The following is a 13,585-nucleotide window of genomic DNA, read 5'->3' as shown; positions in this document are numbered from 1 at the left end:
CTAATACGTTCTTTTTGTGTGTCAAAGTACTTGTAAGTAGAGGCCCAGTGGAAAAACCACATTCCTTTGTTTAAGGTGGGGGTAACTCCTGTTTGAATGGCAAGACACACTGAAATTACAATTCTTAAAATGTATATCCATCACTTTGCATTAATTGCTTGCATCTACATAACTCACTGGTTATTAATACCATTGTGTAATGAGCTTTTCAATGACATGACACCTTTTAGATAGAGATTATAACAATAGTGAGTTGGGGTACACTGGGCTAGTCATGCCAGCTGAAATTTATTGCTAGATATCAGGGTGGTGCCCCTAGCCCTCTGCCCTGGGTCTGTTATGAAGTCACAAGGTCTTTTTGTAGTGATTTCATAACAACTACAATTAAGGAAATTCTATATTTTAACACCTATGGTGATAGGAATATGTTAATGAGAGAACATACCCTGATCTATAAATAGGTGTGAAAAATGCATTGATACTCAGAAAATGGTCTATTTAATGTTCTAAAGCAGCGGTTCTTAACCTGGGGTGCACGCACCCCCTGGGGCTGCAAGATGCCCTTTCTCGGGGTGTGAGACATGCCAGATTTTTTTAGAAGGTAAATCATCAAAAACTCAAATTAAGCACAGGCACGTAAATACAGCTACTTTGTTTCATCAAATCTATGTATTTATTAACATTATAAATTTTTTAACCATTACTGTAATATGCAAACAAAAATAGATCTAGGTTTAAAGAACTGACCTACTTCAATGATTTTTGATAAGGGGTGCGAGGACATATTTTGATTTTTGAAAAGGGGTGCGAGGATATATTTTGAGAACTAAAGGGGTGCAGGCTGCAGAAAAGGTTAAGAACCACTGTTCTAAAGTCTATAGAAAAAGAATGGGATTTTTTTTCTGAGTCCAATTCTGCAGTGCAGTGATGGTGCAAATATGTCAGATTCCTCTAAACATACAGCCAGCAAAAGCAGAAGATTGAATTCAGGGTATTACTGTTTAGGCTAGGTCTACACTACCCGCCTGAATCGGCGGGTAGAAATCGACCTCTCGGGGATTGATTTATCGCGTCCCATTGGGACGCGACAATCGATCCCCGAATCGGCGCTCTTACTCCACCAGCGGAGGTGGGAGTAAGCGCCGTCGACAGAAAGCCGCAGAAGTCGATTTTGCCGCCGTCCTCACAGCGGGGTAAGTCGGCTGCGATACGTCAAATTCAGCTACGCTATTCACGTAGCTGAATTTGCGTATCTTAAATCGACTCCCCCTTGTAGTGTAGATGTACCCTTAGACGCTTCTCTAGTGGTGTGCACAAGAATGAAAATTAACTCAACTGAGCATTATAATTAACTAAATCTGACTCTAATTTACTCTGACAAAGACATCAAATGTTTTGGACAATATGGATAACGTGAGTTCCATCAAGCCCAAGCTACTAACTAAAATGAGAGGCTCAACCACTCCATGATTGTACAGCATGTATTTCAAATTTATAAGAATCTGTGTGTATTGCAAAACATGTCTGATTCACATTCTAGTCATAGTGAAAATCTCATGGCAACATATTGAATCATAGGAAGTACATTTGCAAGGGGCTATTCAAACCTTTTTTATTTATGTATTTATTTTTAAGATAGCATGCTTTCTTTTTGAGCTACAAATTTAAAGGCAGCGGACCACATGTTCCACTGCACAAGATAGCAAAATCAGAGAAAATCTGTATAAAATGGATTAAGGGAGTGTGTGGAGAGGTGAGTCAGCTACAGTGTATGGTTTCTCCTACCTTGTAACTATCAGCATCTCCTCCACACCAACATGTATTCTGGGATGTATGCCAGTAATGGGGGCATGGCCAGGTGGAAGTAGCAGTAATCTGGGAAAGTGGTACTGCATGTCAGGGAACTGCCAAAGAATCCTTTTAGTTGTTGCTGCTTTAAGCAAATAATAACGATAGATGGTGCGCAAACACAAGACTTTTTTCATACTCTATCTCCAAGTGCTATGCAAAGGTGGATTGTCATTGCTGGCCCCATTATACAGACTGGGACAGTGAGATTCAGAGAGATTAAATTATTTGTGCAAAGAAACATCACAAATCAATGAGAGCTGGGAGGAGAACTTGCACTTCCACACTTCCCTGCCTCTGGCGTAACCACAAGGCTACACTGCCCCTGTGCTTTGCAAACCCTATTGGCAGGGTCATTGCAGGCAACTGGTAACAGTGGCTGCTGTTCTAGTGGGGTTTGGATTGGTTAGGGGAAGGGGACAGGAAAAGGAAAAAGGTTCTATGAATGTGTTCTGTGGAGAAAGAGAGGACTTAAGTTTCCAGTCTGGTAACAACTAAAATTAACATTAAAGTTTTTATTTTAATATTATACAACTAAGGCTTTATTAGAAATGATTTTTTTGTGCCTTAATGAACAAAGCAGCTCTGAAGTACTGAAAGTTGGTGTTCAAGAGGTCCATGTGGATAGATACAGGGTATAAGAAGAGTTCACCCAGAGGAGAGGTACTAGTTTCTAGATACTTGATCTCCCAGCTCCTTTATGTGTGAAGTTAATTTACTGCTGTACTGAGACTTTATTTATTTTTGGGCAGTAAGATATTTCAGCAAATTCTTGAATTTTCAGTGCCAAGTAGGCATGTAAAATGCATTAGTAATAGGTCCTGGAAATCCATAGACTGATGCCAAGAATGAAAAGTCCCTTGGTTCAGATAGTGTATACAACCTTCCTTTGCATAGAAGTAAAAACTTGTGAGCAGAGTAGATAAGAATTTTCATTTTCCCCACTCCAGTTCTTCTCTCCTTGTGAGTTTAATATACATTTAAGTGACTCTTCCCCGGATGTTATTACATGGTTACATACAGGTATATTATATACTTAATTAAAATTATTTTGTAAGCAGCACATGTCTAGCTACAAAGAGCCACTGTAGTAAGTAAAGAGTTTCTTGGGTCGATAAAATATTTCACAGGAGTGATTGAGATGCATAGAATTTCCTGGGAATTAACACCCCTTAACTTTACCATACATCATTATCTCCAGCAACTTGAAGCTCAGTCATTTATTGTTGGCATCTGATGAAAATGCTTGGTCTACATATGGGACATAGAAGAAATGCAGTGGCTTGTGTTTAACTAAGAACTGCACTGATGACCATAAAAATGAATTTCATATTTACAGGTTCCTACCTGCTTCTGGTTGCATTCATCAATCCACATTTTTGTTAGGTAATATTTTATGCACCTGATGTTAGGTGTGACCTTTTCATAGTCGCCTGAATGACATTTATTTGCTTCATAAATCAGAGTCAGCAAAGTGTTTAGTGTTTATTACATTACATTAGTACATTATTTTTGTTGTGATGTAGTTCTTAAAAAGAAATGTGGTGTTCGAATATAAACACATTGTAGCAACGTTTTACTGCAGCATCTAAGGCCCCAAAACTGGAAAGGGAGCCATCTGAAAGACTTTGGGAACAGATTCCTTTGCAGGATTGGGGTCTAAATTAGGGCCTGTGAAAGTCAAGGGCAACATTTCCTTTGACTACAGTAATAGTAGGATTAGGGGCCCCAATCATTGTTGTGTCTATCCTTTGAAACAAAAATCAATATTAATAGATGAGATGTTCAATATAATTCAAAACAAACAAAACATCACGCATCTCAGCACGTTATTGTGATGATTCCCTCTGAATCATCCAAATTTTCCCTTCCATGAATGAAAGCTACCCTGGGATTCATTTCTGTTGCTGTTTGTCGCTGATTACTTCTGATTTTTAGCTATGTCTTTGTAAATGCTTCCCAAAGACCTATAGGATCAAAACCATAACCATGTTCAATTTTTGTCTTTTTTTTGTAGGATGATGAAGTGGTTCTGCAATGCACTGCCACCGTTCACAAGGAGCAACAGAAACTGTGCCTTGCTGCAGAAGGATTTGGCAACAGGCTCTGTTTTTTGGAATCCACTTCAAATTCTAAGGTATAGCAAGCTGTCTGAATGTAGTGCTGTTTGTAATGTCATTAACAAGGAGGAAGATTTCTTGTTGGTACAATATTGCTTGCTGTGACATATAGTAAACAAGTTATCTAAAGGCATGGGCAAGTCAAATAAATGCCCAAATACATAATGAAGGTTTTAATCCCTCATGACGCTTGCAGGCTGAATTCTTTGTCACTTGCAGGCTGGATTACTGGAATATATGGGGGGGGGGCTACCCTTTGAAGCCCATCTGGCAGAGGGAGCTCATTTTAGGATTTTGCTCCTTACTGCCAGTTCACCAGTACACTACTTTGGTGTGCTACAGAGCAAACTTCATGCAGTGCAAAGATGCATTTCTTTAGTGTGGCATTGAGGCTGTTGCCAGAGGATATTTATCCCACCACTAGGCATATGTGATAAAAGTAAGGGTTTATTTTGTGCTGTTTGCTTTGGGATAATTGTTTGTTTTGAATCTTTCTAATGTGACAAGATACACAATCCTGGTGCAAATATCAAATAAATTGTATCCAACCTACGTAATGGTTTTCTATAATATAGTACATATAGTGTGGTAATGGTGAGAAGAGATTTTTTACAATGGAGGTTGCTGTTCAACAAATGAGTGTTCACACACTGTGATTCAGTTCTGCATTCATAAACTTGGGTATCTCTCACTGAAATCAAAAAGAGCCATTTCTAAAGGAGGAAATTAGACAGCTGTTTGTGTTAACTGATGTTTATTTATTGATATTAAGTAGCATGTGTTTCTAGTTTTATAAATATTTTTTCTCCAGATCAGGTATAAATGTTTGGTGATCGAATTAAATGTATGAAAAGCATCTAGAAAGTAAGATCTCCAGAAGGGATTAGTATTGAGGTCATTAAAAAAAAGAAAAAAGTAGCCTACCAACTTCCATAGCATCATTTTATCATTAAATACATCATCTCTCATATATTGCAGAGTAATGCTTTATTTTCCATGTCTCATCATTTTGACTGTATTATTCATCATCATAAAATTTTTATTAGAATGTTAATAAAATGTTATAACTGCGAAGATAATGTATACATTTGGAAGCAGTTCCAATTCTTCTTCTTCGATACCATCTTTTCCAGGTGCCTGATAAGTCACCATCTACTCTGTTAGCTCTGTAAGAGTTGGGGGGGTGGTGGGAGGGAGAGCGAAGGCCGTTGTTTTTAATTTTTCAAAGGCTCACAAATCCTAAAATGAGCCCATCTGGAGAAATTAAGTGTTGAGAGAGCCAGAGAATTATGAGACAGCAACACAAAGCTGACTGGAACAAGAGAAAATGAGAGAGGCATTATGAGCAGGCAAAAACATTATCTCTACGATACTTAAGTATGTTTTGTTGTTTAGGCAAGAGCATTTAAAAGGGTTTTGTGGATATTGTGGACTGTCTTTTTGTTCTGTTTGTACACCACCCAGCACAATGGGGTCCTGCTCCATGACTGGGGTCCTTAGTCACTGCAGTAATATAAATAATAATAATCACCTTTTGAGAGACTAGACAAGGTAGATAATAAAAAAAAAACAGTTAGAAGTCAACTATCAGAAAATGTAAATCGGTCTTGCCAGAAAAAACAATACTCTGGATCTCATCTATAGGTGTGTAATAGTTCAAGTGAAAAATGTTTACAGCTACATTTTATTCTCAATCCAAGTCAGCACAGACATTTGTGTCCTTGAACCAATGTTGGGGAGTGTCCAGACTAGCGTTTGCCAATAAATTTGAAAACATGGTAACTCCCTCAATCAAATAACGTGAGGGAAACACCCTAGTCAAGACAAGCCCTAGGTTGCTCAAGGTTCACATTATTGGCACTCATGTCATCCTCTAGTTCTCCAGCGGCTCTCTAGAGTTTTACAGGAGACAAAAGAAAAAACCCCTAGGATAGACAAGTCTTGAATTTTTACTCAACAAGCAAGGAGAAAATGGAAAAACTTCAAATCCTACTTTATGTTGCTTCTTCGTGACACCTAAGGCACAAACCTATTTTTTTTCTTTTGTAGGTGAATTCAATTTTAAATAGCTTTCATGGTGTTAGAGCTTGTAGAAATTTTTCTAAATTTTGGCAAAAAAAGTTCACTTTTTTGGGGAGGGGGGCATTTTTAACCAGCTCTATTCCTTGTGTGGAAAACCCAGGCCTTAGTTAGGGTTTACAGAACCAAGGGACATTTAATCCCCTTCTGTTGCCAATAGGATCTGTTTCTTTGTTTTGAAAACCAGGTCGTTATTTGTATATACAAATCTCAGTGATACGGAAAAAATGTTATCAAAAACTTTATGCTTTCTAAAGTGAATCATTCTTCTTAAGATCTAAATGCATGGTACTGGAGTAGTCCTTTCCAATATTCGCCATCCAAAAATATTTTTCATCCTAAATGTGAAACTCCTTTCCTCCTTCCCAAACACAAACTTACAGTAGTCAGGAGTGCCGGATTGGAAATATTCAGCTCTCCACTATTGTTGGATTTGAGTTTTGATGTTTTGTGAATCATCAAGGCTAGAAATGCCAGCTTTGTCACTAGAAAGTTAAGAATCCCTTTTTTCTAATGGCATAAGGGATTTTTTTCCTCTTGCTGGCAGACCTTAAATATCATGACATTATGATTTATAGAACTATTATATATCTCTTTTTAGTGTTTTTTAAAATGTACTGTTTATAATTTTTCTGTCCCTCTGAACCCTCTGCATTTTGGACTCATGGAACTAAGATATCTTGGCTTTATAAATAGTGAGTATATATAAAAATAGTCTCAAAAATTTTAAAAATCATTCTAAAATTAGGATTTTTTGTAAAACATCATAAACAAAGTAGGATAATATGGAGTGAAGGTTTTATTAGCACTTGTTTGGGGTAACATTGTTTGGGGTAACCCACCTCATGGTGATTCCACTAATTCGGTCATCCCAAAGTATTTAGCGAGATTCCAGAATTTTTTGAATTAGTTGATAGCTTGGGGGTCTGAGTGTTTCAGACTCAGAGGACATTGGGCCTGATCCAGTACCCACTGAAGTAAATGGGAGATTTGCCATTGATTTCAAAGGGAGCTGGGTCAGTGACAAAGGGCTCAGTCTTGCTCCTATTGAAACCAATAACAGAGGTGGAATTGATTTCCTTGGGAGCAGGCCCAGGCCCGGAGTGAGCATTTCCTTCTCTTTATTTCTTGTTTGCTTTTAGGTGTGCTATGCATGACGGGAGGCTGTGGGAGCTCCCACTTCAAGTGATGGTGTTATAATTATTTTATACTGTGGCAGTGCTCAGTCACTACCCCTAAGAGAAGTTTCAGTGATGGATGTAATGAATTACTGAATGGGGACTGTCTACTAATCTGTTTATACATTGTGTAGTACAGTGGGGCCCTGGTCTTTGTTGGACCCTAGATACTCCTGTAATAAACCTAAAAATAAGAGGAGAGAGGATGAGAGGTAACAATAAGAATATCATGCTGTTTTCTGCTCTGGCCTCTTTCTCTTTTTCTCAATTGTATCCTTTTGCATGTTTCACTTCTTCTATGAAGCTCACAAACACAGACACTAACCCACATCAAACAATCTCTCTCCCCTGTTGTGGTCAAAGACACCCACGCATTGATTTTAGTTTACAGACTCAAGCCTGAGGCCAGTTTATTGACATACATACCAGTGCACTGGGGTGCAGTCCGAAGACTGACACCCCGAGGACCGCTCGCAGGCGGCTTTTATTTCATTAAAGCTCAAGCAAAGTACAAACAATACGTCATGAGTTAAGAAATTGGGGTTGGGGTCAGTCCCCCCTACCCGGCACCTTCCTTATTATTTTCTGAGAATTGGTGTGTTTTATTTGGGTACAGGGGCGCTTGGTGGTTTTCCCCAGGGGTGGTACTTGGCACCAGTTTGGGTACATTTCTCGGCAAGATACATGTTATTTTCCGGGGTTTTACGGTTAAGGGGGTTACCATGGGACGCCTAAAGAAGGTCTATGATTGGCTAATTTTGCAGATAGCTGGAATTGGAAAGTTTGCAGATAGCTGCAACTGCAAGAGTGATCAGTTCTTTGCAAAAGTAATTTCTTAATGTAAGCGGATATTCTGTTTTCATAAACAAGTGGTTTTATAAACTTGCGTTTATTATATTGCTAAAGCAGTTTGCATTGTTCCTTCCCCATCCCTCCTCTGGTCATAACCCTTGACCGAATTTGGCAGAGAACTGTGCAGTTCAATCTTGTTCAGGCCCTGGCCTGTACTACTTTTTGTAAAGGCAGTCAGCATAACAGTCCTCTGTTAGAGGGTTTATTTTGGGGCCTTCAGATTCACAGCTTTAGCTATTAAAAAGAAGGCCTCCCTGTTCTATTTCCCCACACCCCCAACATCTCATTAGAGAATAAGTGAGTTAGAACAGAATAACTTTCCTTTTATTTTTGTATTTTAGACTCATAGACTTTAAGGTCAGAAGGGACCATCATCATCATCTAGTCCAGTGGTTCTCAAACTTTTGTACTGGTTACCCCTTTCACATAGCAAGCCTCTGAGTGCAACCTCCTCCTCCCCCCCCACTTTATACATTAAAAACACTTTTTAATATATTTAACACTATTATAAATGCTGGAGGCAAAGTGGGGTTTGGGGTGGAGGCTGACAGCTCACGACCTCCCATGTAATAACCTCATGACCCCCCTGAGGGGTCTCGACCCCCAGTTTGAGAACCTCTGATCTAGTCTGACCTCCTGCACATTGCAGGCCTCAGAATCTCACCCATCCACTCCTGTAATAGACCCATAACCTCTGGAAGAGTTACTGAAGTGCTCAAATCAAGATTTAAAGAATTCAAGTTACAGAGAATCCCCCATTTACACTAATTTAAACCTGCTAGTGCCCTGTGCCCCCAGAGTCTCTGCCAATTTGACCTGAGGAAAAATTCCTTCTCAACACCAAATATAGTAGCCAGTTGCACCCTGAGCACGTGGGCAAGACCTGTGTATCTTGCCTTCTTTGCATCTGTATTCTAGCCAGGCTTCTCAAACTGTGGTACGTGAGCTTGATGTTAATCAGTACACTTCACAACAATTTAAGAAGGTGGCATGTCAACTAATTCTGGGGAGTGCTATAAACTGTAAGCTCTTCAGGGCAGGGATTGTTGTTTTTTTGTCTTGCATAGTACCAAGCATGTCTGTGCCTAATACAATAAATTATCTCCTTGGCTTCCACTGAGGGACAGTGCTTATGCATTAAGTTTTGGTTGGGTAATTCCATACTTGCTGTGAATAAGGCCAAGAGCTGATTCGGACCTCTGGTGTGTGTGTGTGTGTGTGTGTGTGTGTGGGGGGGGTGTGTGTGTGTGTGTGTGTGTGTGTGTATATATATACTAGACCTACTAGCATTGTGTTTAGAAGCCAACCAAAGTTTTTTCTTCTTTGACTTTCATCGGCAAATTAATTCATGGAATCCAAAATCTGTGTTGGCAATCCTTTCTAGTTTTTCTGAGATTTGCACCAATTGTTGGATATTTCTTAATGCTCGCATTATTGGTCTTTTAAAAAAAAATCAACAAGAAAAGAATGGCTGTGCTGTGGCCGCTATCCTGTGTGCTCCTTGAAAACCATATTGCCAAAGTAAATCTTGATATTTAAATACTAGCAGAGGGATAGCTCAGTGGTTTGAGCATTGGTCTGCTAAACCCAAGGTTGTGAGCTCAGTCCTTGAGGGTGGTTATTTAAGGATCTGGGGCAAAAATCTGTCTGGGGATTGGTCCTGCTTTGAGTACTGACTCTGTGGGTGCTCCGGGGCTGGAGCACCCATGGGGAAAAATTAGTGGGTGCAGAGCGGCCACGTGCTTACCAACTACTCCTCCTCCTCCTCCCTCCCAGCACTTCCAAAGCGCTGCGAACAGCTGATTCGCAGCATTCAAGGTCCGGGGGAGAGGACCTGGGGCCAGCGGCTGGGACCCTGAGTGAGGGGCTGGTGGCTGGGACCGGCATTGGAGCCCCCGGGTCGGCATTGGAGCCCCTGGGCAGGGAAGCCACGCTGAGTGCCAAGCCGGGGGGTGCTGCAGTACTCCATCCATCCATACTTGCCCACGCTGACACTCTTCATTGACCTCCCGCGGTTTGGAAAATTCTCTGGTTTGGCACCGGTCAGGTCCCGAGGATGCTGGACTAGAAAGGTTCAACCTGTACTTAGTAAATGTACATATAGCTGCATGTATATTTGTTTCCTTACTTTACAGCTATCATTTAGACATACAGTAATATTATGAAGAAACAGTTTAATAGTTTGGCAACATTCCATTTTCAATACACCGTTATACATCAGTTACATTGAGTGGCCAGTATGTTGCCATGAGGGAAAGCATTTTAAAATACAAGCAGATACATTCTATTTATATGTGGAATTTTGTATATGAAATTTATAAGACTAGATTGTGAGAATATACTGTTCTCCTCTGTAGGCGGTGGTGAGTAGCTGTGCTGTGCCAGGAGGAGCTCCAGAAAAGATCTCTCCCTCAGACACCTCATGAGTTACGGTTCCTTTGGAGCTTCTGTCTTGTGCTGGGAGGGGAAGAGAAGGCATTATTGGACCAATAGTAGATATAGCATACTTCCTTCTCATCTCATTTCCAGCTTAGTCTATTCTGTTGGGTCCTCACCTGTGCACCTCCAGTTGTTCATTAAGTGATTTGACTATGTGTCACTAGACTAACATCGTGTGACTGGCATAAGGGGATAGAAGCCATGCGTCCACCTTCACCCCAGCTTATATCACTCACTCGTTCATGGAGGAACTAACAGGTGCATAACCCTTGTTGCCCTCTCATACTGAAGCTCATAATCTGGGTAAGCCTGGCACAGCTGCACAGGGTCTGTGGCAGGGTCCTTATTCCTTACTTCTGTGCAGTGTTGTGCCAACTCACAAGCATGGCCTAAGTAAACTAGCATACAATGAAAATATTGCCATTATGAGGCAAAAAACCCAGAGTCTAAGCTGTGTCTGCAGATTATTTTATTTGCAAATAAGTACTGTAATAGCACTTGAGAGCACAAATAGACAGAAGTTGGGTCAGCATGTAACTCATTTTCAGTCTGCAGTGTATGTGTGCATGCTCAGTTATCTATTTTTGCATATGTACACATTTTACCAGCACTTTTTTTTTAAGTTGACCCAATGTGTATTTGATATGCTGCTTTACAGCAAACTAAAGCAATGTCCCTCTTGTACACCTCTACCCCGATATTATGCGACCCGAATTCGGATATAACGCAGTAAAGCAGCGCTCCAGGGGGGCGGGGCCGCGCACTCTGGCAAATCAAAGCAAGTTCAATATAACGCAGTTTCACCTATAATGCGGTAAGATTTTTTGGCTCCCGAGGACAGCATTATATCGGGGTAGAGGTGTATTTTAATTGGACAAGCTGCATACGCTGTGAATATTTTTGCACTGGTTGTCGTGTTTGTGTTCACAAGTATCCAAATTCAGCCTTCTAGTGCATATTCCTTAAGGTGGAAGTACACCCTTATGCAGTAGAACCCCGTTGAGAGTTGTGAATTATTCATATAAAGGGAATAAAATGGTGCTGTAGGATCTCTGAACTTTACAGTAGAACCTCACTACTACTTAAACCACTAATTTGCAAACTCAGTAATTATCACAGAATGAAGAAATAAGTGGTGATCTTACTTCTTGTGTCAGCAAAGCTTGAAGAGCAGAGTCATACAAATGTTAAGAGGAAGTCTGAATATCTGCTTCTTGGCTGACCTCTGACCCCTTTCACCATGATCTCCATCTGTTAGTTTTGTTTTTGCCACTGTAACAGGGTTGGGACTCACGACTGTGGCACCTCCTACTGGTTACTCCGGGAATTAGCTCAGTCCAGTGTAGCGTCCCCGCTCAGTGGTATCCCGCCCGTTGTCTTGCCCTCAGTTGGCTTCTGAGCCCACGTTGCTCACCAACTCGCAGCGTCCTCTTCAGGACCACTGCCCTCCGGCAGTGCCCCTTAGTCCTTCCACACCCCCTTCTGGGGGGGGTCAATCAGCAATCTCTATGTCCAGCCACCGTGGTCAACCACACACCCCAAAGTCTAATCCCTCCTGTCAGGGATCTGGCGTGGTCTATAATGGCCACTCCCTACGGCCAATGGCTGGGTGTATTGCAAGGGAGGAAAGGGGGGACCCAGGCCCGCCCTCTACTGAGTCCCGACCCAGGAACCCTCTGATGGCAGCCTTGCTGTCCTCCTTCTCTCCCCTCTATCTGCCTACTTCCCTGGGCCGCTTCCCCTATGGCCCCTTGCACCCACTAGGCCCTTCTCTTCAGGGCCTGCAGCCTGGCAGGCCTCAGACTAGAGCTCCCTTTTTGCTCCCCGAGCCTGGCCAACACTGCACTGTTCACGGTGCTAATCTCCCTCCTCTGGAGACAGACCTTCATCTGTCAAAGGCCTGGGACAGACTGACTGTGCCCTCCCTGAGCAGCCTTTTTATAGGGCTGAGCCTGGCCCCGATTGGCTGCCTCCAGTCTGGGCCCTGATTGGTTCCCACTAAGCCCTTCTCCCATTGGCTGTGCGTCTGTGCAGGCCCACTGGCCTGCCGCAGCCCATACTCTCAGGGAGTGGGGCAGCCGCCCCACTACAGCCACTTAATGCTCTGAACATTTTATGGCAACTTAAATTCTTTTGTAAATTTCTAGGAAAGTGGTCTAAATTTGTGGAGTAAATTACAGGTTGAAGTGGAGCAAATAGGTGTGTTAATAATGCAAAGGGAAAATATTTCAACAAATTCAGCGCATGCTAGTGTTCTGCATTTCATCCACCAGCAATGGTAGCAATGCAGGGAGGAAGAGGGGTTGATTAGAAAGGTTTCAGAAGCAATTACTGAGTTATCAGACAAAAATCACATTTTTGGAAAAATATTTGGTGTTCTGGGGTGGGCTTCTCCATATTTTTGTTTCCATATTGGGAGCTTATAGAGTGAAGAAGGATGGTACTAAATAAAAACACTGTGGGTATATCTTTTTTATTTAAGGTAATATAAAAGTTAGTTTATAACTAGGTTTAGCCCTTAAAATGCTCTCATCAGAGCATTTAGTTTGAAAATGCCTCGTTTGTCAGATGACTAAAGTAGACATAATAGAAACTGATCATTTGTTCTTAGGGAGCATAGTATTTAATGTTCCCGAATATGTATAGTAAAATTAGATTCTTAATTATAAACTTGTTGACATTATTGCAGTAACTGGAGTTGTCTTTCTTAGCCATTTGCTCTTTGAGCTGAAAGTTGATATCAGATGCCTGTCCTTGTTTCTGGAATGAGTGGGATTGATGCAGTGCATTTTTGTTTTGTTGCATAATGTTAACCAATTAGGTGTAATGATGGCTTTGTTATGAAGATAGAAGGCTTTAATTAAGGGCAGGCTTTAAAAAATAATAATACTCTCACAATGTGAGGGCCACTTCCTGCCCATGAATGCACACACATGACTCCCATGGTAGCTGGGGGAGCTGGACAGGTGTCTATCATGTAAAGCATACCTTGCACTTACCAGTGAGTTACCATTGTTTTGGAAAATCATGGACCACCTTTAGGTTTCACTAAGCAGAAACTGAATGAAC

General features: G+C 41.2%; 1 protein-coding gene across 1 annotated transcript in view; it reads left to right on the top strand.

The window, feature by feature from the left end:
* Positions 1-13,585, top strand: part of RYR2 (ryanodine receptor 2) — a 687,809-nt gene that overhangs the window by 171,962 nt on the left and 502,262 nt on the right. Inside the window, exon 2 of the mRNA XM_054022704.1 lies at positions 3,866-3,985. Coding sequence (XP_053878679.1) covers positions 3,866-3,985 — 120 coding nt within the window. The remainder of the gene's footprint in view (positions 1-3,865; positions 3,986-13,585) is intronic.

This window comes from Malaclemys terrapin, chromosome 3, assembly GCF_027887155.1.
Source record: "Malaclemys terrapin pileata isolate rMalTer1 chromosome 3, rMalTer1.hap1, whole genome shotgun sequence".
NCBI lineage: Eukaryota > Metazoa > Chordata > Testudines > Emydidae > Malaclemys > Malaclemys terrapin.
Note: the sequence above shows the minus strand (reverse complement) of the source record. Positions and strands in the feature narration are given on the sequence as shown.